This window comes from Micropterus salmoides, unplaced genomic scaffold (assembly GCF_014851395.1).
Source record: "Micropterus salmoides isolate LMB-PRFRI ecotype aquatic unplaced genomic scaffold, ASM1485139v1 Ms_hic_scaffold_19, whole genome shotgun sequence".
NCBI lineage: Eukaryota > Metazoa > Chordata > Actinopteri > Centrarchiformes > Centrarchidae > Micropterus > Micropterus salmoides.
The window spans coordinates 12,806,346-12,831,282 of record NW_024041039.1 but is presented as its reverse complement, the minus strand read 5'-3'; the positions used below and the strand labels follow the sequence as shown (position 1 = coordinate 12,831,282).

The following is a 24,937-nucleotide window of genomic DNA, read 5'->3' as shown; positions in this document are numbered from 1 at the left end:
AAATATCTCTCTGCTGCTCAGTCATTGATGATAATAGGAGAGACAGAGAAATTCAGAGGTGGGGGAAAGGGCAAGCGGGTGCTAATAACAACTGGGAAAACTGCAATAATGCGAATTGATGCAATCCCAGGTCTCCATAGCAACCACTTGGACTCTCTGCCAACTCTCTGGTAAAGTCTATTTGTCAGTCATTTGGGTCTTTGATGCAAGAGCAACTCTCTGTGTATGTGTGTGTATATATGTGTATGTATTTCACATTACATATGTGAGGATATGTCTGTGTGTTTGCTCTGCTGCTACCAGCGGTTGATGATCTGGTTCATGTAGTCCTCTGTGGGGAGCCTGCTGCCCGCCTCCTCCGTTCTGCCTCCCTCCTCGCCCTCATCCCGCTCCTCTCTATCCCCTTCCCCGTCCTCCAGTGTCGACACTGAGCTCTGCCGGCTGTGTGAGGGCCACAGGTTGACGCCCAGGCCCAGGCCTTGGTGGCTCTGCTGCATGTGGTTCTTGATGCGCTGCTGCCGCCTCTCCTGCTGCCTGGTGTACTGGTAGCGCTGCTGGAACAGGTCCCTGGCGTAGTCGTAAAGCTCCATGTCCAGCTCATTTAGCTCCTCTATGCGCTGGATCTATTGAGAGGGGAGCAAATTTAAAGTTAACTCAGAGGCAGTGATAACAGAAGACGTAAAAAAGGCGAAACGAAAGAAGAACATAAAGAAGAAAGAAAAGACCAAAGGATAAGTTACAGCCTTTTGGGGCGAAATAGATGCAAGATCTATGAACTAAACTAAGCAACTAAACTCTGGACTGATGACGCATAATGAGACACAATTTTGCAGACATGCAGAGGTGGAAAAGGAGACTCCAGAACATCTGTCTCCACGTTAGACAAACTGAACCCATATTTATCCTTCCATTTCCACATGCACCTTACAAGGAGACCCGGGACACGAAAGGCATTTTATAACTTTATCCTAAGCAGGGAGTTTTTGTCACCTGGAACTATTGTACAGGGACTAAATTTAGCCCCTGGTTTCTTTCTTGAAACGCAGGTAAATATCCTGAATTCCTTTAAAAGGTTATTGGTCCTCTGTTAAAGTTCCTGCAATGGAAACGCCCAATTATATGACATTTGTACAAAAGCTTTATAGGACGTCTACATAGAGAGAGAACAGAGAAAAAAATAATGTGGAGCAAGATAACAGGAGCATGTTTGATGTTTGGTTGTGCAATGCAGCTGGCTGTATTGGCGTGCATCATCTGCTGTGTGTGACTTCAGCACGCAGGGGGAAATGTGTTTAATTAAGAGAATCCCTTAGAAATCTGTGATGGTGTGCTGGATTTCATTTTGCAGGCAATGTGTGCAACAACAGAGGGAAGCAAATCGTTGCACCAGTGTTAAATTAGAGATGTTTGATCGGCAGTATCAGTGGGGGGGGGGGGCAAAGCATGGAAGACAGCACTGAGCTCAAGTCCTCAGCACCACCCAGTGAGTCATTTCTGACTCATTGATCTTCAAGCCACGAGGGTATAAGTGGGCTTTCAGCAGCTTTGCAGGAAAGTGTAAAGTAAATATTAGTCTCATCACCTGCTGATAAATAATTAAATAATGTCACAATTTCACACAGTGCCTTTGGATGCGTTTCATTTTAAAGCAAATTTTAAAAACTAATTTTCACTCAAAATGCCACACAGAGCCTCCCCCGCCTGTCCTGACTTCTTTGTGATAATAACCACTGGTTCACATTTCCACAGCCTCTGTCAGGAAGGCATATTTTATTTTCTATCCTCCAAACTGGTTTTGATGTATAAATCACCAGTCTGCTGTGTACTGGATATTTTTTGGGCTGGGAAAATTGAGCTTAAGAACTCCCACACTGGACCAATCAAAGTGTGAAGAGCATGTTTGAAGCCGCTGTTTTTTTTAAAGTGACAGTCTTCCCAACTCATTTCACAGCAATATAAGACCGCTGTGTTTACCCTCGGTTTCTTTCCTTTTCACATTTTCTGTTTCTTTTTGAAAGGTTTGTTTTATTTTCCTTACTGAATGTGCTGTGGCTGCCATGTTTATAGACGTTGGCCATAACTAAGCTTATCTGAGAAAAGAAGACATTTTCTCTTTAATCCTTTTGAAGGAAAATCCATACATACCAGAGTTGTACAAAAGACTGCATTATTTACGGTGTTTTCAGCAGTGGAAGAGGTACTCAGATCCTTTATTTCAATAAAAGTACCAATACAACAATGTAAAAACCCTTCATTTAACATCCTACTTAAGTACAACTACAGTATTATCAGCAAACTTAGGCATTGACGTGTTGAGGTGGAACTAGTTTTAAATACAGATACTTGTATGCAGTTAGATAGTTTAGTCCTACTGGTTCCCAATCTTTTTTTAAGGGACATGACTCATGAGCCACTAGCTTAATCTTTACCATTGTATTGTGTGCTTTTTTATAGAAGATCTAATTATATACATTAACTTGTAACTATATTTGTCAAATAAATGTAGAACAGTAAGTAGTAGTACAATAGTACAATATTTCCCTCTGAAATATAGTGGAACAGAAGACTAACGTAGCAGAAAATGGAAAATGGAAGTACCTAAATGTATCTAAATATATGTACTTAGTTTCTACCACTGACTTTCCCTTATATCTCTTATAATCTCATTTTCTGTTGGATGTTTGCTGTCTGTCTACAGAACTATATTTACAAAAGATGACGGAGCAGTAGCACTGACCGTAGCGTTGTCCAAGTCCACCCCTGCAGCGCGGGTGCTGTTGTACTGCATGAAAGGCCTTATGAAGCGCAACCTGAAGGTTCGTTCAAACAGGAACTGGGTTTTCCTCTGGTACTCTGTCAGACCAAAGAAGGCCATGTCTCGTAAGTTCTTCTTGGCCGACTCCAGCAGAAGCTGGGCCCTCTTTTTCTCTGGAACCGTGGACATGTTGTAGCAGCCTACAAGGCTCAGGTCTGCTAACATACGAACCTACAGACAAGAGGAACAGAAAATCAGGGACAGCCAATCAGGTGAGGTTTGACCTCTTTTGGATTTCTGTGTTAGTCTTTTTGTTTGTACATTTTATAGATTAAAATGATTAATCACATCATCAAAAGAGAAAAAAGAAAATGAAAAACAGTCAATAGATTAACTGATAATGAAAGAAATTATAAGTTGCAGCCCTTATCTTGAGTTCCGGTAGTTTGTGTATAAATCTTATGTTATGTAATGATCTTTTGACATCTTAGTAACCACTCTCCTCTCAAATTCCTTTAATCAGGCATTTTACATAATAAAATAACAGTTTCGATTCTGGTGGATTTGCTCCAAGATTAGAGATCCCTTCAACTCTGAGTGCACTCTGGAGCTGTTGTGCTACAGTATAGGAACAGGGACTGCATACGGATTTGGATTCACAAGAGTACACTGTGTGCACCTCAGCCTGCTGGTCCACCAGGGTGCCTCAAGTGTGTGTTTGTGTGTGCGCCACATTCATAAGTCATTGGACCCCGAGTAATAACAGCCTCAGGCTCAGATGAGATAAGCTGGCCAGCACGTTTAGGTGGGAGACTGAGATAGCATGAGAAAAGATGTGAATTTGAGGTGTTTATGGCCAGCAGGTGAACTCCTTACTGTGTATGTGGTATGTGTGTGTGAGAGAGAGTGCAAGCTCGTGTGTGCGGCTTATCTTATACCTTTAACATATTTTGGAATTGCAGTGAGTCTGGTTGTGAGAATTCAAAAAACAGATTCAAATTTCTTCTTTAACTCTTTTAGTTCTGAAATCAATATTTTGTCGATGTGGAAAATAATGGAAAATAATGTGATTGCGTGGCTTTCGCAATCTGTTTAAGAAATCAGTATTGATCTACTGTGTAATATGTGTGAAAATTTACCAAACTATTTTATCTATTTTTGTCTGCAGAGTATACTCCCTGTAGGGTTTACAGGGTTTATTATACTAGCAAATGGTACAAAACAAAAACAGTCTAGCAGATGGGAAAGAAGTTGGCTCAGGTTCAGAGATGCGGGTTACCAAAACGGCAGCATCAAAACTGAAATTAGTGGTTTGCAGTAAAACAGAGTATTTACACAAATGAGAGCCGAGAGAAGACCAAAAGCTAAGCCCAAAAAATGGTGTGGTTGTCTTAGAATTTATCATATTGAACGCCAACCACCCCCCCACCCTTACCTGTCTGTTGTTGGCCAGGTTGTAGGGACAGTCCATGAACTGCTGAAGGGTGCACCCCGACCAGTCGGAGCCCTCGTAGCATGAGGGCAGCTCCTCGGGCGTGGGGGTTCGTCCGTCGCACATGTGCAGGGAGGTTTTCCATGTGGCTCCCCGCTGCACGTGCCGCCACTCACTGAGGTATCGAGACACTGGGTCCCTCAGCAGAGTGATGTAGTAGAACTTTCTGTTGGGGGCATAAAAAAGAAGTAGGAAGCCACGTAAGCGAGGGTAGGACTCAGAACAGGGAAAGAGAAAAAAATTTTTACATTAATAAATGATAGCCTTACTTGCACAGAAAATGTATCTATCAATAAAAAAGTGAACATACAACACATTAAGAAATCTGTAACAGAACCTGTGAAAAACTAGCTCATGTGTTAGTGTGTAATGTGCGTTTTCCTTTGGGAAGGAGTCATTTCTTAATTATTCAGATCAAGTGGAACAGTACAGATGAGGAGTTAGAAGCAAAATGTGCTGCGATCATTCTTTCAGAAATCGCTGCATCATGTGTAATGCCCCTGTTGCCCACGTGATGGCACTGTTTACAACGCTTTACTGCAGCACTTCATTCTTCATCCACAACACAGTAGGAGGAAGGCCACAGACGGAGTTTGTCATACTTAATACCACATTATTTGCATTTACTAGAAGCAGCACTGTGATGCCCATAAGAAATCTAGGCAGCAGACAGGAAGTCAAGCTACAAATGAGCGGGAGGAGAAGGCGAAGGAGAGAGTTGATTTGTCAGGCAGAGGATCGGGTCAGCGTTCAGGCCACCCTGTGCAGGAAAAGAAACTGCTGGCGCAAGCACATCTCACTCTGTAACACACATCTCCACGCTGCAAACATCCTGATGTCTCAGGCTCTGACACACACACACACACACACACACACACACACACACACAGCAAACATCCTTCCTTTCGTCTCACACCAAGTCTGCCTCCGAGAGATGACTCATCTCGTATCTGAGATATGGATGGGACTGTGGTGTTGTAACGTAATGGTGCATAGCACAGTTCAATGTCTCTCCAGAGGGGACACTCCCACCAGAGCGGAGACCTTTCCAGGCCTTCACACTCCAGCTAATTACTGCAGTCTAATCAATCAACACATCCTCATTAACCACACACACATGCAACTTGTGTGTGTGTGGTTATGTGCCTGCAGTGTGTCTGGGAGCAGTGGTATGGATTTGTCTGGTCAACAGACACATGCCGCCGGTCGAAAAACACGCACAGGCACACACGCTGCCCATCTCTCCTGGGCTTGCATCACGTCAGAGGAATGTTTGCAGGGAGAATTTTGTGTGCTGACAGGAGTCCACGAAATCATCCGGTCCACACAAGCCGCCTCACACACAGACTCTCTGCTACCATTGCTAAATCTTTTGGCTTCACACTACAAAGCTAACAGGGCGAGAGAGGAGGGGTTGCGGGGTGGACACAAAGCCCCAAGTGTCACACAAACAGTAGCAGTGTCTGGATATTAAAAAGAAGTGGCTAAACCCCCCCGAAATCCAGTGGCAGCAGGGAGATCCTTGACAACGAAACAACTAAACCCTAAATCTAGCAACAGCTGAGAGATGGTGCACGACAGAACAACCAAACTCTAAATCCAGCAGCGGCAACAACATCCTGCATGACAAAACAAAACGCCTAAACAAATTTCCTCTGGGAGATCCTGCGCAACAAAACAACCACACCCTAAATTCAGCTGCAGCGTGGGGAGATCCCTGCAAATGAAACAAATCTAGTAACAGCAGGGGGATCATGGACAATGAAACGACTAAACCCTAAATCCAGTGGCAGCTGGGAGATCTCAGGCAACGAACCAAACAGACCCTCAATCCAGAGACAGCGGGGGGATCACGGCCATAGAAACAAGTAACTAAACTCCAAATCCCATCAACCTAAACCTAAAATCTCATCCCCAATCTAATCAAAAGCAGAGGAGAGGAGCAGCACAGTCAAGCTGGAGCCTGCAGGAGACCGGGGTACATTATGGAGATTCCTATGATGACATTATCAGGATTCCTAACACTCCCCAGAGTGCAGTGTGTGTTTTTGTGTGAGTGTGTGCGAGTTGTGTTTCTGAGTGAGACTACGCCTATTAAATCAGTGATGACATTTTCCCCCTTTTGGCTTCTATTCTACTGAAAAAACAAAACAAGGCACTGTTTGGCCGGCAAGAGAGAACGAGTGAAAAACAGAGTGAGAGTGAGTGAGTGAGTGAGTGAGTGAGTGAGAGAGTGAGTGAGAGCGCGAGAGAGAGAGCGCGAGAGAGGGAGCGCGCGACAGAGCGAGAGTGAGGGGGGGGCGGAAGAGAATTTCAATTAGTTTTCTAATACTGTGAAAGCAGTGAGGGCCCTGAGCCCAAGTGATTTATCAAAGTTATGGCTCCCGCTATAATGAAGGCTCAGGCATTTTACCAGCCAAAATAAATAAATAACATGCACGTAAACACACACACACACACACACACACACACACACATAAATGATCTTAAACGGCCCGCCTGTTGTGTCTGCTGGGTCAGGCAGACTGCAAAACTGGTGCCGTGGAGACCTTCTCGCCTTAAAGCCTAATGATGTCTGGCCGTGTACTCTTATCCCAAGGTAATGATGTTTCAAGCCACACACACACACACACACACACACACACTCACTCACACCACAACACATACACTTTCTCAATCACTCTCACGTGCAACACACACACACACACACACACACACACACACACACACACACACACACACACACACACACACACACACCCCTCTGGGGCGACAGCAGATATTTCTTTCACAGGTGATATTGCTTATAGTTGAAGCCTACTCGCACTTGTCAAATTAACTTCAAAGCTAATATGCAGCGCTCAATCTTTCACCGTCAAGATTTTTAGCACATCATCCCTCGGCTGAGTGCGGGAATTTGCAGTCTGGGAGAAGCAGCTCTTGTAGTCTAGGCTTAAACGTGTGATACATTTTTCACAGAATTTCCCCCTGTATGCCCTTTTCCTTTTTTCCTACAACAAATGGAAAAATACCACTGCACCATCCCAAAAACAAAAGAAAAACACTCAAAACTGCATTTATCGTGTGTCAAACATGTCCACTAAATGCTGAGACTTATCCTGTGTGTATAGCGTGCTGATAAAGAAGGGAGTTTTTGGCAGGGAGAGGTGTGATCAATCTATTGTCTGGACCGCTGCGGGATTCGGACTGAACAAGGACAGTTTTGTCTTTTGTCCCTCCACATTTTCCTCTCTGTTTTTTGCTCCTGATCACTATAATTGAAAACAAAACAGTGGCTGTAAGCGCAAGATGAAGTGTTCAAGCTGTCTGACCGACTGAACGCAAGAAGAAAAAAGGAAAACACGTCATGCTAACAAGGCTTTCTGACCCCCCCCTTTCTAACCATATCTACCATTTCCTGTGCACATCTGTGTGTACATGAGCTGTAAATAAGTGAGAATGAGACACTTGTAGAGCTTTTCCACCTCGCCAAGAGTACAATTATCGGAGGAAACACTAAACATTTGTAATTCTTCCTCATTTTTGGTATGACAATGGTCAAATTTAAAGGAAAGCCCAAAGATTACAAGTTTCGGCCCTCAAAAAGCCACATTGGTCAAATTCTAGTGCACAAGTGAGTCAGTGTGAGTACATGTGAGATTTTCTGAGCGTTATCAAGAGGAAACACACAGCATCTGGTGCCTGTTATGGTACCTCAGAGCTCGAGAAAATGAGCCTTTGCATGTTTCCTGTGGGTCACAAATCACCAGTTCAACACCCTCCACCTTCCCTCTTTAACCTCTCTTCCCTTTCCATTTGAATCTTTTCCCTCCTCTTTCTGTCACTCGTCTTCTTTCAGCCCATCACTTATCCTCGTCCCCCGGCGTAGGTGTGTCTCTGCCTGATTACAATGTGTTCTCCCTTCTAGGAGCTGGTTTTGTTAAAATCTCAAACCACGATCCTTGAGTAATGTCCTGGAGGGTCCGCCACAAACTGAGCAACGGTGAGGTTTAAATAGCTTCGTTGCACCAGTTTGGTTTTGGTTAGTGTTGTTAGGAAGGTTATAAAACAGTTGAATGATTAATTAGGGTTAGGGCTACAATTTCACATGCTTGTGTTACCATTTTTAGTTAATGTTTCATGCTAATTACGGGTATTTTTGGAATCTTTCTTTATATGACAGGGAAGCAACAAGAGCAACAACAGGAGCACAAGAAATACTGGGGGTGGTTTGAGGCTGCAATACGTAAGTACGGCTGCAAGCACTTTTTCCTCAAGACAGCGTGAAAAAGTTTAGAGGCCTTGTATGAATATAAGGTTATGGCTCATAGTATGAGCCACACATATACGTACCCAGACACAAAAATGGCAGCCCACCGTGAAAGCATCCATGATTTCTTAATAGTTTGCGGATATTTGCTGAAACCCAATCCACTTAACAACATAGTTCTTTTCCCACCTCTAAAAATGGACCTGAACTCAAACACCGACCCTGTTTAGTCGGGGTGAACAGAGCCCTGGAGTGTTTACCCCCTTGGTGCAGTTCGTTTGGGCTGTTGTGAACGCTGGACTCGGACTCTGGTGCACACCAAACAACCGCACTCTGGTCAGCCAGATGTGGTCTCGGACCACTGTCAAGTTAACTCCGGAGGGGTTAATTTCTGGTGTGAACACCATTTGAACTAACCACAGGAAACTACCATTGTATGTGTCATCTAAAATAGCACAAATTTATTATTAATGTACTATTTAATGCGTTATTGTTGTATTTATAATATTTCATATTTATCAGAATACGTTTTATACATTTGCCAATTTACCTTGGTGGTTATTAAAAGAAGGTGAAGAGTTTGACTGGTGCGGTACACCTGTCAAACAGTGAGGTGATTTCATGATGATAATGAAGAATAGAAATATTACAATCAAAATCCATCCATCCATCGTCAACCTCTTATCCTGCGTACAGGGTTGTGGGGGCTGGAGCCAATCCCAGCTGACATCGGGCGAAAGGCGGGGCCACACATAGACAAACAACCACTCACGCTCACACTCACACCTAAGGACAATTTAGGGCCTCCAATTAACCTAGTCCGCATGTCTTTGGACGGTGGGAGGAAGCCCTGGAGAGAACCCACGCAGACATGGGGAGAACATGCAAACTCCACACAGAAAGGCCGGGGCAACCGGGGTTTGACACAACCTTCTTGCTGTGAGGCGACAATCAAAATATGGAAAGAAAATAAAAATACTAAAAATACTAGATTATTCATTAATTCACATGCGTGACCTAAAGTCCGGTGATTTGCACTGCCGAACCACACCAATATGAACCTGACGGGGCTCCATGATGATATCCAGGTAGAAAGAGTGTGCTGTCTTTTTCTCAGTTGATTATATGACCAATAATTAAACGCCATTTCCATCACATGGCTTTTATTTACACTTTCTTGGGCCGTTTGAGTTTCTGCCTTTGTGAATGCAAACTGGATCAGCTGGAAAATTGAAACAATCATTCTCGCACTTGTTCGATTCAGGAACCGGACCTTTAGGTGTGAACGCCCTAAGAGTAAAGAGAAGGAGGGGAAGAAAACACCTTTCTTTCATTTCCATCCATCAATTCTAATACACTGGGTTACTAAGTGATGTTTGTTCATGTTCTTGTGCATCTGTTGAACGTGCTGAATAATAGTGAGTCATCTATCTGTTTACAACAGTTTACTTTGTTATATGTTGATCATGTTTCCAAATTGGATTAGTTATATGTATTGATTATATGTTATTACATAAGAACAAACTGATAAACAATTAACCAGTTACCAAAATCAATTTAAGTCTTTTTTAAGCAAAAATTCCTTAATTCTAGCTTCTTAAATGTGATGATTTGTTACTTTTTTCATGTCATAATAAACTGAATATATTTACGTTTTGGACTGTCAAAATAAGCATTTTCACGACACATCTTAGGTTTTTTCACTATTTACCAACAATTCATAGATCGAGTGGTTAAGCCATTTGTCGAGAACATAATCAATTATGAAAATAATCTTTATTCACAACCCAACATCACTGTATTTAGAGTAACCTGATTTTAAAGATCCAAGTAATTGTCTGCACCCTACTGATAGATATGCAATTGATATTTTTAGAAATTTTTGTGTAAATAATTTGATGTGTACATACTGATACAATTAATGGTAGGGGTCGACCTGGGATCCACACCAGGTGAAGCATGTGTAAATGTCACATGCTGAGTGTTGATGCTGACAAACACATGATGTTGTAACACTGTGGCTGTGCTAAAAAATAAAAATCTTCTATTCAGTGTGGAGGGCACATTTTTTCTGGATATTACTTATTGATTCCTGAAAACAAAGTTTGGACTCACTGCAATTTTCGTCTACATTGTTGTCAGCACATTTAAAAGTGGTGTTGGGCTTCACAAAAGAAAGGCAGAAAGCAGTGAAAAGCAAACCTGCAGTGGAGGAAACTGAGGCCTGTGCAAACCTCTCAACAGCCGCACACATCTCTGATTAGTTCAGTGATTCAAATACAGCCGGGGTGTTGATGCCTGTTTTCACCGTTTTGCAAACAGTCGACCAGTCAGAGAACAGAGGAAAAATGGGTATATCATCTACTACCAAATTAAGGAGAAATAAAGTTAAAGTTGACTGGCCCCAGAAACCGTGTCAACTGAAAATGACAGTGGAAAGAGCATACCACTTGCTACTGGTTGGTTAGAGCAAAACACAAAAACCCACAACCTCTCATCCTAACAAGAAATTGGCTATTATGAACACAGAATGCTACATCATGCAGTGTTTTCAAAGCTGTAAGGGTGTTTTTCTTTTCATAAATAATACAGCATGGATCGAAACCTAAATTGTACATGCGCCAGAATCGATAAGCAGACTTGTAATCAATTAAAACCTATATCTGACCCAATCATTTCTTTAGAGTACAGCATCTGTGAGTGTGAGTGAGTGAGTGAGTGAGTGAGTGAGTGAGTGAGTGTGTGTGTGTGAGTGAGAGTGAGAGTGAGAGTGTGTGTGTGTGAGTGTGAGAGAGAGAAAGTGAGAGTGTGAGCGTGTGTGTGTGTGCGCGAGAGTGTGTGTGTATTTAGAGAAGGGAGAGTGAGGAGCAACATGTCAGGACTGGAATCTCAATAGACCTCCACTGAGTCCTTCCTGTTCCCTTTTTCCACACACACACACACACACACACACACACACACACACACACACACACACACCAATTGTCGGGTTGCAGATGTATTTGCCTCATGCATCAAACAATGAACAATCAGTCTTGGTTTTGAGCTGAAAGGCTTCAGGCCACAGGATACTGAAAATGCCCCGTCTACATCTCAATCCCTCCGTCTGCAGCACCGAATCAACAGTGACCTCTTAAGACTAAATTTCACCCTTCGCCCTCCCTCCTACTCCTGCTCTCCTCTGCTAACCATTCGTCATCTCATCCTGTGTGTGTCCTGGGTGTCTTCTGCCCAATAATGACGCATTGAGACAGACAGAAATAGACCCTCCGGTTCAGACAAGCTCTCGAGACGTCTTTTCTGCCTGCCCTGGCTCACTCTTCCTCCCTGCACCGCTCTCCGTCTCCTTCTCTCTCTCTCTCTCTCTCTCTGTTAGTCGATCAATAACAGCCTAAGGACTCAGACAGCCTCCCTTGGTAGTTTGGACTTTAAACACAGAAGACGTACAAGAGACCAAGCGAAAAAACAGAGTAAAATAGATGGGGAGAGTAAGAGCAGACAGTGGCCACAGTGTTGGAAAGAGAGGACGCAGAGGGGGCACGCTGGAGTGAAGCAGGCATCCAGGAGACTGTGGTTCAATATGAGCACACTTTTGGAAATTCTTTGTTCTCATTTTGCAAAGAGAAATCACATTGTGCCAAGAAGTTATGGTTTCTGAATACTTTCCATTGCAACTGTCCACATTTTCTGTGTATCATAACATCCTGACTCAGATTTGCAGACGTTTGGATGCAATTTGATATACTGTGTGCTGATGTGGCTGAGCAACAGGGCTGGGATAGTCAAGTCTTCATAATAAAACAGGGCTGCTCCTAATGATTATTTTCATTATCATTTAATCTGTCAAATGTAAAAAGCAAAGAATTGGGAAAGAAATGCTTGTCACGGTTTCCCAGAGCCAAAAGGGTGGGTTCTTGAAATTGCTTGTTTTGACATACAACGGCACATGACTTAAGAAAAAAAAGCAGCAAATCATCAGTTTTAAGACGCTAGAAAGAGAGCCCTCGCTCCTATTCCAGCTTAATATTTGAAGTCTTTTATCAAGCGAAATGTTCAAACATTCCAGGTTCTCAATGGTGAATATTTGCTGCTTTTGATCTATATCTCTCTCTCTCTCCCCAAAACAAGCAACTTAAAAAACATCCCCTTGCGTTCAGACATTTTATAGAGGAAATTATGAATTGCTTAATGAAAAAAGAGACATTTTAAATCAATGATAAAAAAGTAATCATAGCTGCTGCCCTACAATTCAGTCATTCCAAAAGAAAGAGACTCTAAACATAAAATGCAACAAAAATGTGAAATGTTGCCTCTGTAATTGTAAAAAATAATAATAAAACGCACTAATGAAGACTTCCAGTCGTTCTTTGCTATTTTAATTTAGGAATCCTTCTTAATGGACTCAAACTGCGATTTAAATAGGGCTGCAGATAACAAATTACTTTCATACATTGATTAATCTGCATATTTATTGTCTTGATCAATTGATTGCCCTATAAACCAAAAAAAATAAAATAAAAAAATCACAATACTGAAACCCCAACTTGACATCTTTAAATGTCTTATTTTGTTCAACCACCAGTAAAAAAACAAAAAAAAACTTAAGACATTCAGCTCACTATCATCTAAGTGTGACTATGAAAAGCATCAATTTTCTTAGTTTGAGAAGCTGGAATAGGAGAACGTTTGGTCACTAATTGTGCCAGGTCTCGATTTAAACAACATAATTCAAAGTGTTTCTTTACCTCAACCCAATAAGGAAACTTTCTTATCTTATGGTGGCTGTGTTTAGTATGGTTTCTTCAGCCCCAGTCACAGGCAGACAGTAAATTAGTAGTAAGTATTTAGTAGTTTCAGAGCCCCTGCAGTCACTATCAAAGTGTTCAGACGAGCTGCTCTCTGCATGCAAGGTGTTCCACTCAAAAAAAGCAAATAAGTTTGCAATGGCAAGTAAGAGTTACCGTGTTGACCATAACTAAAGGAACGTGTGAAAACTTAGCTTATGCCATGAGTGCAAAAATAACGTATGGTTCACTGCATTTCAGCACAACAACACCGCATCCTTTCCCGTGACTACCCGACACGGAAAAGAAGCAAACAAGAGAAGAATGCCTCGGACAGAAGTGTAGCCCACGGCTCGAGTTGGACTTTACAGCACAGAAATGGACAAAAACAAAGAGAGGGTAGAGGGAATGAGAGAGAGAGAGAGAGAAAGAGAGAGAGCGAGAGGGGAGGGAATCCCCTGAGTGCAAAGCTATGTTCAGCAGGAATGTTCTGCCGCCTGTTCTCTCATGTAACTTGACTGGCAACAGCCCAGAGAGCTGTCTGACAGAGAGGGAGGGAGAGATGTGGAGAGTGTTAGATAGATTTGGTGAGAGGGAGGATGGGTGGAGGTGGGTTTGCACAAGTAATCACAGATCACTTTTCATGGTCTCGCAATTTAAAGTTATGTATCCCTGATTGTATTGGTTGATATGACGACATAAGATTCACTGCCAAAAGGTACACATTTTTTCACACTTTTGATACCAAGGTACCAGTCTCGTTAAAGCTGCAAATCACTGCTTTGTGGCAATTCATACCAGTGTTTTTGCATCAATGTGATAAAGTAGCTTCATTTGTAAGTTATTTCGATTGGCTAGACTGGGGAAAACATACATTCTTGTCTAATATTTGATCTAGGACTGCAATTAACAAATACCTTCATTACCAATGAATCAGCTGATTGGTGTCCTGATTGATCGATTAATTGTTTTGACTATAGGTGAAATCTTCAAATTGCTTGTTTTAGCCAACCAACACTGCAAAATCCAATTAATTCCAATATAACAAAGAAAAGCATCAAAGGCTAACATCTGAGAGGATGGAATGAGCAGATATTTTGTATTCTTGCTTGGAAAAAAAGACTGAAATGATTTATTTATTATGAAAGTAGTTGTTGATTCATTTTCTGTTTATTTTTCTGGTTCCAACAGATTAATTGAATTGAATTGTTTCAGCGGACATTTTTACTTCTGATTTTGAAGTAACAGCTAGATTTGGCAAAAAAGGACATTGGTGTCTAATATTTTATCCATACAAATATACATGTATTAGATCATGATATTTATCCATTTGGCTATATAAAATGTTATCTATATCACCCACTCCTAATCTGTGAAATATGAAACATCCACTTCCTGTATTTAATGCCCATCATGTGACCAAAACAACGGTTAAAGTGGAATGGATCGGCTCTATAGAAAAGAAAATTCATCCCCAACCTCGGTTTATCTTTGGGTTTAAGCCAGATCACAACAAGTAACTACAGATTCTTTGTTAAGTTTGCCTTTGGGTTGTAGCTTCGCCCCCAAAGTAATAAACAAGTGATTATTAACTGCTTGTTGTACATAAAAAGGACCACAGTAAGTGTTAAGACTGTAGGTGTGAAAAATGACACGCTATTAAAAAAAAAAAAAAAATACTGCACTGAAACCAATTATGTGAAAGTGTATGCTAAGCTGCAAAAAATAAATCCAATAAAACAATCTGCTGTAGTTTCCTCTAGCAGAGACAAATAATCATGATTATAAGTGTGAACACAGTAGTAAGAAAAATACAGTAATCACAGTCCTTTTTCATAATCATGCGGCCATAAAGGAGAGGGGATGTGAGCCAGAAAGCAAGGAGGTGGAGCCTTAGGTTATTTGAGGTAACTCAACCTGGTAGCCCCGTGTGTGTGTGTGTGTGTGTGTGTGTAAATTCCCCTCTACCCGGTGTCATATTTATACGCCTCCTGATACTGAGGTCAAAGCAATCACTTTGCTAATACGCTGACATATGGACATGCTGCACTCGCATTATCCCACCCAATCTCTCTCTCTCTCACACACACACACACACACACACACACACACACACCTGCACAGCATGACATAATCCTTGCTGTATGATGATGTCAGATTACTGATGTGTCCCAACAGTTCACTTAACATGCTGAAGAAAAAAAATTACCAAGAGGGAAGGAGTGAGAGAGAGGAGAAGGAGGAGGATGAAGAGAAGGAGGACGAGACATGATGCAGAGTTTGGGGGCAATTAAAAGGCTGGGTAACGAGGCTAATGAGCAGACAGGTGGCCCCATTACAGAAGCAGCCGCACATACTCATTAACACCATCATGCACACAAAACCTCCCCTCTGGCTTTGATTAGAGTGTGCGTGTGTGTGTGCGTGTGTGTGTGTGTGTGTGACCCCCCTCTTTCCCCCTTAATCAGTCGTCACATACGAGACTGGAGGCAACAGTGTGTTTTTGTGTATGTGCATTGTGCTTGTGTATGTGTGTGTCTGGAGGCGAGAGTGTGAAATTGGAGTGATAAGGCAGTTAACATTCAAACTTCCCCACCTGCCCTGTGCACCCCACCAACACACACACATATAGATACAAACGCGCACGCACACACACACACACACCCCAACGCTTGTTTCTTTCACTCTGCTCTTGCCTCTCCACTCCTGCGCTACATGTGTACGTGTGTGTATGTGTGCCAAAAAGTAGCCATTTGTTTGTATGAATAAAGAAGATAATGAGATGTAGCAGTGGTGACTTCTACATGCATGTGTGTGAAAAAGACAGGAGGGAGAAGCAAGCCTAGGATATTGCTTTTTTTAAAAACCAAAAACACTCTTTCAAGGTAGTGTCATGTGTTTGCCCAGGAAAGAGAAATAAACAGGCTGATATGGCTGTAATTACACAGACATAGATTGGTATGGTGATGCTTTATGTTTACCCAGGGGAGCCTGGGTCTCCTTGAAAAGTAGAAGCGAGAAAGTTTTTACAAATTCTCAAGCAAACGAGACACAAAGTGGCAGTTGGGAAAGAGCCAGAGAAGGAGGCAAAGAAAAAGAAATAAAGATATAGAAGTGGTGGAAAGGTAAAGGCAAGATGGAGAGCTGGGGAGAAACGGAGACAGAGGAGCAAGCGATTACAGCAGCCTGGTGACATTTGGAGGATACGCCTGTAACATCAATGGAGCTTGTATGGGTAGTGTGGTAGTTATAATCTTTTGTCAAAGAAAGCAGAGAGGGGAGAGGGGTGAGGGGCAGCCAGTCAACCAGTCAGTCAGCCAGGCCTGGAGACAGGCCTAGAGACAAGCCTGGGGCTGGGATTTACACTCTCCGGTCCGGGAACCGCAACCTCACCCTGGGGAATAGGGACGGGACAATTGGTTCTTTAAGAATGGAGGGAAAAGTGTGAAGGGAGAGGAGGGAGGGTTGCATATGAGTGATGTGTGTGTGTGTGTGTGTGTGTGTGTGTGTGTGTGTGTGTGTGTGTGTGTGTGTGTGTGTGTGTGTGTAAGGGGTCCTCCAAGCCCAATTAAGCCTGACTGCATGTCGGAGGGCTGTGCCAAACATGCCCCACCTGTTTAGAGGGGACCAAGGGGCTAATGAGCACTGCCTGGAGGGGGAATAGCACGACCGAGGAAAGAGAGGAAAAATAGGGAAAGAAAATTCCTGGGACTGAAAGAAAAAGGATGACATTCCCCAGTTTTTGTCCCCCTGCCTTCTCTCTCTCATTATGCAGCTGCAACTCAGTGGCACAATGTCAGAGGGATTTCACAGCTAAAATTAGCCTTTGTTATCATAAGCAATCATACGGCACAGGCAAGATACATGTGACAGGGCGGTGTGCGCACTCACACTCTAAAACACACAGGGCCTCCAATCAGCCAGACAAAAACAAGCAGCCAAGAAAATGAAAACCAGAAACGGGTGGAGAAGCAGGATAGCACAAAGAAGGGGGCATAATGAAATAATGAGAGCCAAACATTGTGCAACAGGAGCAACAACAGTTTGTGAGACAGAACGCCTCTGTGTCGTGTGTATGTGTGTCTTTGTAAGTGTGGGTGCGTTTGGGTGAAAGAAGCCCATTGTCTGACAGTGTAACTCAAGCTCACAGGCCCCAGCTTTGTGGCATCCTTCCTTCCCTCCTTCCTTCTGTACTCACTTACTTGTTCTTCTACCTCAATTTGACCAGGCTCAGTTTCTTTTGCGAGGAATATAGTTCGACACCTTGGGGAGACGGCGCTCATTCCTTTTCTATGCTGTGGCTTCGATGAAAAGTTTATACCAACTTTCACATCTGTTTGGTTAATATAAAGCTCACAGTTGCTAGCTTAGCATAAAGACATGAGAAAGGGGGAACAGCTTGCCTGGCTCTGTACAAAGATCACAAAATCCACACCTCTAAAAACTCACTAATTAATGCGTTAGCTATATTTGATTTGTTAATTAGTAAGCTTTAGATGTGCTGGTGTGCAGACTGTGTTACCTTTGTGCACAGCCAGTCTAGCTGTTTCTCCTTGTTTCCAGTCTTTACGCAAAGCTAAGATAACTGGCTGTTTTCTTATATTTACCCTACAGATGTGTGGGTGGTATCTAGTGTGTCATCTAGCTGTTGCGAATTGTCAAACTGTTCCATTTAAGTTATCAACTGACCTTTACACATTCCGGTGATCAGGGCAGTGAGATGAATTTAATTGCTTATTTGATCTTTTCACACTAGATCACACAAACACATATAGGCTAGCGCTACACTCCACACACAGACACACACAATCAACTGGCAGCTGCTAACCCTGAGATTAAGGCCAGTGTGACAGACGTGATTTCAGGCTACATCTGTGGCAGAGGGAGAAAGAGAGCAGAACAAACAAACGTAGAGTAACATGCAGCTAACATACACTGAGCAAAAAAAGTGGAAGAAGAAAAGAAGCAGAACCAAACCACGCACCATCTGTCCGGTGCATATTGACTGTGCATTCAGAGATTCAAAAGGCTGTTTATTCCACACAAAATCCAACGAAGGACACCTAGAAATGCTGTTATCAAACAAGCTTTTAATGACAATGAGAAAGAGAAGACAAGATGTTTCACTGGCTGGAATACAGACACAGACTAAGTCCCTGCCCTTTTTAATGTTCCTGTCTATGGTTGAAAAGAAGAAAGGGATTTAAAAAAAATAAATAAAAAAAAACAGATGTTGTGTTTGCGTTTGATGCAAGCAGGCTTTTAGTATAAAGAACCTGGCCTTTTGGTCATAGCTAAAATTGAATTAGATCTCCATTTAGCCCGCCACAAACAGCTCTGCTCCGTCAGCGCCCATGTTCTCCTCCACTGTCAGCTCTCACTTCCCCTTTTTTTCTGAACTCTCTTCTTCTGTCCTTGTTAAACCATTGCGAATGACACCGGAAATAATTGAAAAGCCTGCTCAGTCAGCACCGCAAAACTTCAAACCTGCTTTTCAAGAAAGGCATGAGGGGAGGGTGAAGAGCAGCTGAAAAAGAAAAGTGAGGAGGAGGGGTAAGATTTTCTTTTGGGTGGGGGAGAGTGAGCTGCTCATTGATATGACAATTTGATTTTCTGGGCTCTGGTGTGAAGCAGCTTAAGAGGGCATCCCTCTATTATAAGGGCTGTGACATCTAGCCTCTTCAGCTCTTGAGCCTACACACACACACACACATACATATATATATACATATACATACATACATACATATACACACACACACACACACACACACACACACACACACAGGTGCATGTGCACATCTAAGTACATGTGTTAATTTCACTGTGTGTGTCTGTCCCAGGCAGACTTTCCCCTGAGTTTCCAATCTGGGATCACATGCGGGGGAATGTGAAGTCGGAGCAGCTGTTGGTCTGGCAACGCTCCTCGCCAACCAAGCGGGATAGAATCTTACCAAGCGTCGGCACCCCGACATTCAACACAGCAGGGCACAGGGTACATGCAGGGTGCATGTGTGTGTCAGCTTCAGTAACCACTCATGTTGTCAGGAACTATTAAGCATTTAGCTGAAGGCCCCACCCACAATGATTTAGTCAGAATTCAAAAGCAGGATAAAATTTAAATGCCTGTATTTGGAGCATTTTAACATCAATAAATCAGTGCTAAATTAATTTTGAGCCTGGCAGCCTCTATCGGCATCTACAGTGCCTTTTACAATTTGTGCCACCTGGTTGGATTTGGCATGAAATCTGCTCATTTGCCTTGAACTGGCATAAGGCTGCTGTTCTTCCAGCACAAACTGAGCTCAAGCTTTCTGATTTTTCACCCAATGGAAGCAATGGAAAAAATAGCAAGTGAAAGGCTAATGGAAAGAATATATACATCACAGCTGACATGTTTATCCTCACCAACCAAGCGGGATAGAATCCGTTTGATTATTCAGTAAAATGAAAGTAAACAGAGGCCAAGGGTCAAAGCTCCAGAGAGGCAAGAAATATTAAAATTGGGTAAATAAATGTTCACTTTTATGGGCATGTATGATACACTAATTCTAGAAATAAAGAAATAAAAAGTTGTTTTTAAGAAAGGAACAAGATCAGGGGACTGAAATAGGGTGTAGCATGTGTTTGTCTGAGGTAATGGACGTCAAAATTTGTGCAAAGCTTCTGAAAAAAATGCAAAAAGGCTGGTAGGAACATTTGAAAAACAAGTAGAAAGAATACTTCTGGTTCATTATAATGGTCTCGTTTTCACCACCTGCTGTTTAATTATCTGCTAACAGACCTTCCCCCCCAGTGGAAGACATTTTCACTTTTTTATACATGAAAAGCACAGCTAAAACAAATTTAGTAAACAATGGCTCAGTTATCCAAGTAATTCACGACATGTGGGCCGCCATGCACAACACCAGGATCATGGATGTGGCTCACCCAAATGTAATGTAATTTCCCTGCTACAACAATCCAAACTCTCTGCTGTGAAAAAGGGCTACTGAGATTCAACGTCATACCTGTGGCACTCCATTTAAGCGGGGTTTCCTGCTATGTAACAAGAAGCATGTCTGCAAAAGCAATGGGGCACAGCCAGACTGATTTACTGGTTCAACTTTGACCTGCTGTTTTTGCTGTAGTTGTTCTGCGCAATGGGGATTTATTATTGACATTTTGGGTACGCTTACTTAAATTAGATCATCTAGCCTAGCCTCGCTGATTTCTTGCCATGTCAGACTTTGTTGTAGCAATGCAGACGAGCACCCACATCTTAGCACATACAGACACACACACGCACATATACACACAGCTAAAGAGAGTCAGGCTGAATCCAAGACAATCCCAAACAAATCCTTGGATCAGATGCTCTGGTAGGGGGTGCAGGAGGGAAGAAAAAGAGGTTAGGCTGTGCTTGAGAATGGCTGATTGTGTCTAAAAGGTCAGAGTTAGAGTGTATCTGTTCATGTTCTGGTCACTACAGAGTATATTATGGCTAAATCTCACAAGGGACCATGTGCCAGGGGAACAATACACTATGCAAACGAAGCTCCTCCATATGGTGGGAGTCAACTGAGCGCTCAACACACACGCACGCACAGAAACATGTCCATGTTGAGGAGCCAAGTGCTTTCCCTCATTTTAATGCTAAATCTGCCAAGCCTTGTAACAGCTACCTCTGCTAAGCCCGCAACGAAGAAGAAAGGGAAAGCGACTAGAGGAAAACAGGATGAGCAGAGAGGACAAGAGATGGAAGAGCTCAATAGAGGTAATAAGAAAAAACAGCCAACATTGTCTTCTGCTCCTCCTGATTAACATTCAGTAACAACCGGAGAACAGTTAGTAGTCGGGCCCTTATCAGAGCCTGCTTGCATACCTCCCACACTGGGTCACCATGCTGAAAGCTCACTGTGTCTTTTTCCCATGTCTTCCCACTGCCTATTATCTGTTAATCCACCCACACTGGTTCATCCCAGAGTAACGTTAGGAAACGTTATTAACTGCTGAAAAAAGATCGACCTCGAGACACGTGGGGAAAGCTAATCACCTAAAAGCCTGCAGGACTCGTCTGTTCATCTAGCCTACGCCGCATCGTCTTGCCTGCCAGCGCGGCCAGTCTGCCTACACAATGCTTTGGACAGTGACCCCATGAGTTCACAAACCTGTCCCCAGGGGAGTGATGGTGGGACAGAGGGATGAGGAAGAAATAGAAGGGATTGGAGGAGTAAAATATAGACTTCTGTAGAGGTCAGACATGGTTTTGCGTTGAGAACATCTACCAAAGAGATACTGCTGTAACATAGGTATTTTACCAACCCTGTAGTTTATTTCGCAGCATTTAACCTCCAGGATACCACCAGCAGCTGACAGGAGCTTCAAACTCGCCAACATAAATCCTTGTTAAAAGTAAATAAAACCATCTGTAAAGGTTGGAGGTAGCCACCGCTTCCCAGCGGGGAGGGAGGTTAGTTTCTCCCTTAAACTTTCAGTAGAGAATATGCCACTAGAATGTGTGTGTGGATCTTTGTACTGTGTGTGCTGGAAAGAAAAAAAGGTATGCAGTAGTAGAATGATGATCCTGTGATTTCCCCTGGGGCCACATCTGCCCTCGTTGAGCAGGCCGCCTCTAAAAACCTCCATCTGACATTCCTGGCGCATTCCGCCAGCATTCATCACCCGCTCCAAAACCCCTCCCCTCAAAACCCCCACTCGCCCCTGCTGTGTGCACCTCTCCCCCTCCACTTCCACTAAAAATCTCTGAAGCTAGATCCAGAAATGCGCAGAATGTGTGCTGTGAGACTTACCAGAGGCAAGGCACGATTCCTCCATCCCTCCCTCCCTCTCTGCAGCACAGGGGTCATTGTTCATCCTCCTCTGTTCATTCCTCATCCATCGCTCACTCCATCTCTTTTCTCTACCTCTGCAGGGATTTGTGGCTATCTAATAGAGGCATCTACCATGTTCCACTAAGTACTGCCCATTATGTATGTATGTATGTATGTATGTGTATGTGTGTGTGTGTGTGTGTGTGTGTGTGTGTGTGTGTGTGTGTGTGTGTGTGTGTGTGTGTGTGTGTGTGAGAGAGAGAGATCGGGAACATCTGTGCTGAGTGAGCGATGGGAAATGATGTTGCAAGTGGCAAGCCAGAAATATCAGTCACATTCTTGACATCAACGTGTCCGACTGCATGCACACACAAGCATGCACGGCTGAGGAGGGTGGCGCTCAAGACATACCGACACCCACCAAACACGGCAGCGGCTCAGATTTTTTGTCACGCGCCATAAATCACCCATCTTCTAATTGTCCCCGACTTCCCTGGTCTCTGACAATCTGCTCCTTGACAACCAGCCCATATAACTGACAAACGGTGCCCTCAACAACCGTCATCCTGGGAAACCGGGGCGTTTATCAGGGGCCTCCATCCCTTTTGGAGAGGTTTCTGCTTGGCAAACCCCCCGAAATTTTGATAAGGTGAAGTTGGGCATGAAGCTCCATACTTAGCCACTGCTGTCAAACTCTGATTTAGCACTGCAGGTAATTGCACAGAGTCACAACGAAGCAGGCAGGGAGTGAGTTGAGAGGTGTGGGATGGGAAGGAGGGAGGGCAGGCTAAATTATGCTGAATAGCACTGCAGCGATATCCCCCTTTGCTGTTAAAACAATGCATCGCCTCCAACCACTTTTTATTGAGACAGCCGCATCAAAGCAAGAATAATGGATCCTTGCAGAAACCTCAGCTCGATAGTTGGAGAAACAAAGCTCTCATTGTAATCTCAGGCTCTCTCCCTCCTCTCATGCATTCATCCCAGTGTTAATCCTTTTCACATTACTCTGACTCTACTGTAGGCCATTAGAAGAAGAGAATTAGAATTCTGCTGTAGATTTCTAATCTGTTTCATTCCGTCCATGTTCAATCAGCACTTGGCAGCAGCATAAAAGAGAAAATACAAGAAATAAAGATGTTCAACCGACAGATCAAAGCCATACACAAACGTTAATTTGAAACAAACTCTAGCCGAGCTTGTGTCAAATATCAGACCATACCACTTCATATCGTACGTACAGTATTACTTTTTTGACTGATGCAATGACACCTGCAGGAATCAGGTATTTAGTTTCTCTTGCTACCATTTTAGGTTCAAAGTTCTTAAACTTACAAAACAATGTCACCTCAAGGCCCATATAGTTATTATGGAACTTTTGATTATTTCACACAAGCTTGCAAGACAACATGGACAAGAACTCCTTAAAGTACTGGACATAATTATCTAGCCATTCTATAAATATCTAAATGGGAACTGTGCAAATTCAGTCTTCTGATGAAGCTCATGTGATATGATTCAAATCAAAACCAAATTAAATTTACCTTAACTATCCCAATGATGAAACTCATTTGCTCAAAGGTGCACAAAATACATAAAGTAAAGCAATAAATAAGGAACCATACCAGAGAAAAGCTGTATATCATCCACTCCTATAGTTGGATTGGCTGCAGAACAGCTTCTGAATGGACCTTAGGGTGAGATTGTTTTCTCAATAAGTTAGGCTTATTTAAGTGTGTGCCTGTGTGAGTATTATCTGAGAATGGGAGGCGACTCATGCAAAACCCAGATGAGTTAATAATGCTGTTTGAGAATCCCTCTTCAAACACACACACGCTTTCTCACAGACAAGTGCATCCTCTCACTCACACACATACTAGTTAGGTTTTCATTTTGACTGATAGTGTCAAATCAAATGCATATTCAGAATGGTACAGAGCACCGTCCAAACTGCGGGGGAACTTTTAATATCATTATTTTTTTTGTCAAGAAGTGCCAAGTGTGCTTCATCACCTAAAGCAAAAGGCTGATACATTTTCTGAAAGATTACCAGGCAGTACTTGCTTATTAATCAATACAATTTATCTTTCAATGTGTTTTAATTAAATTGATATTGACATATTGAATCGTTATTTAGTCTAGAATCGTTGATCGTAGAGTCACTTCTGACTTTGACTTTGTACCTAATGCTTTCAGGATCAAATTATTGCTAACAGTATGTGGAGTACAGTCTGTGTCTCACAGAGAACAATCTCCCAGAGATGGAATTGATTTCTCCTCACATGTGATAGCTTGAGGTCTATATGGTGGACACTTGACTGCATGGTTAAAAAGAAAACGTGACCACAGACACAAAATTACAGGATGCTATTGACTTCAGCTCTACAGATCCATAGCCACTGGACTGGAACCGGTCTGTAGAAGAAAAAGGCCAGCTGGAAAATAGATGGGGGACTGATGTATAGCATCTTCTAGGCACCAGGGGGCTTCGGTGATGATGAGCATAACGGATTTTACAGAGATTCCTGCATTGACTGTGGTGACACAGAGCAGTCCCAAATTTAGCTTTAAGGCAGGGTTCAGGGTTTTGTTTGCACTGCGTGGCGCAAAGAGGCCAAAGAGCATTTGTGTCTGAGTGTGTGTACAAAGAATATTGAGAAACCCAACAATAGATAGACATAATAAATACTATGGCTTAGATAGAAAGACCATAACCGATAAGAGAGTCCTGGTTTGTGTCAGACTTAAGTCCGCAACTTCCCCACGCCTAGTCTGTTCAGCTCATATATAAGGACAGGATAAGCCCAAAAATCCCCTAAATTT

At 42.8% G+C, this 24,937-nt stretch overlaps 1 protein-coding gene across 2 annotated transcripts in view; it reads right to left on the bottom strand.

Annotated features, from left to right (window-relative positions):
* The window catches only part of hs6st1a (heparan sulfate 6-O-sulfotransferase 1a), a 55,293-nt gene that overhangs the window by 3,927 nt on the left and 26,429 nt on the right, over positions 1-24,937 (bottom strand). For both annotated transcript variants that reach the window (XM_038728269.1, XM_038728270.1), the window contains 3 exons: positions 4,191-4,413; positions 2,738-2,986; positions 301-623 (listed from right to left, as the gene is read on the bottom strand). In XM_038728269.1, coding sequence (XP_038584197.1) covers positions 301-623; positions 2,738-2,986; positions 4,191-4,413 — 795 coding nt within the window. The remainder of the gene's footprint in view (positions 1-300; positions 624-2,737; positions 2,987-4,190; positions 4,414-24,937) is intronic.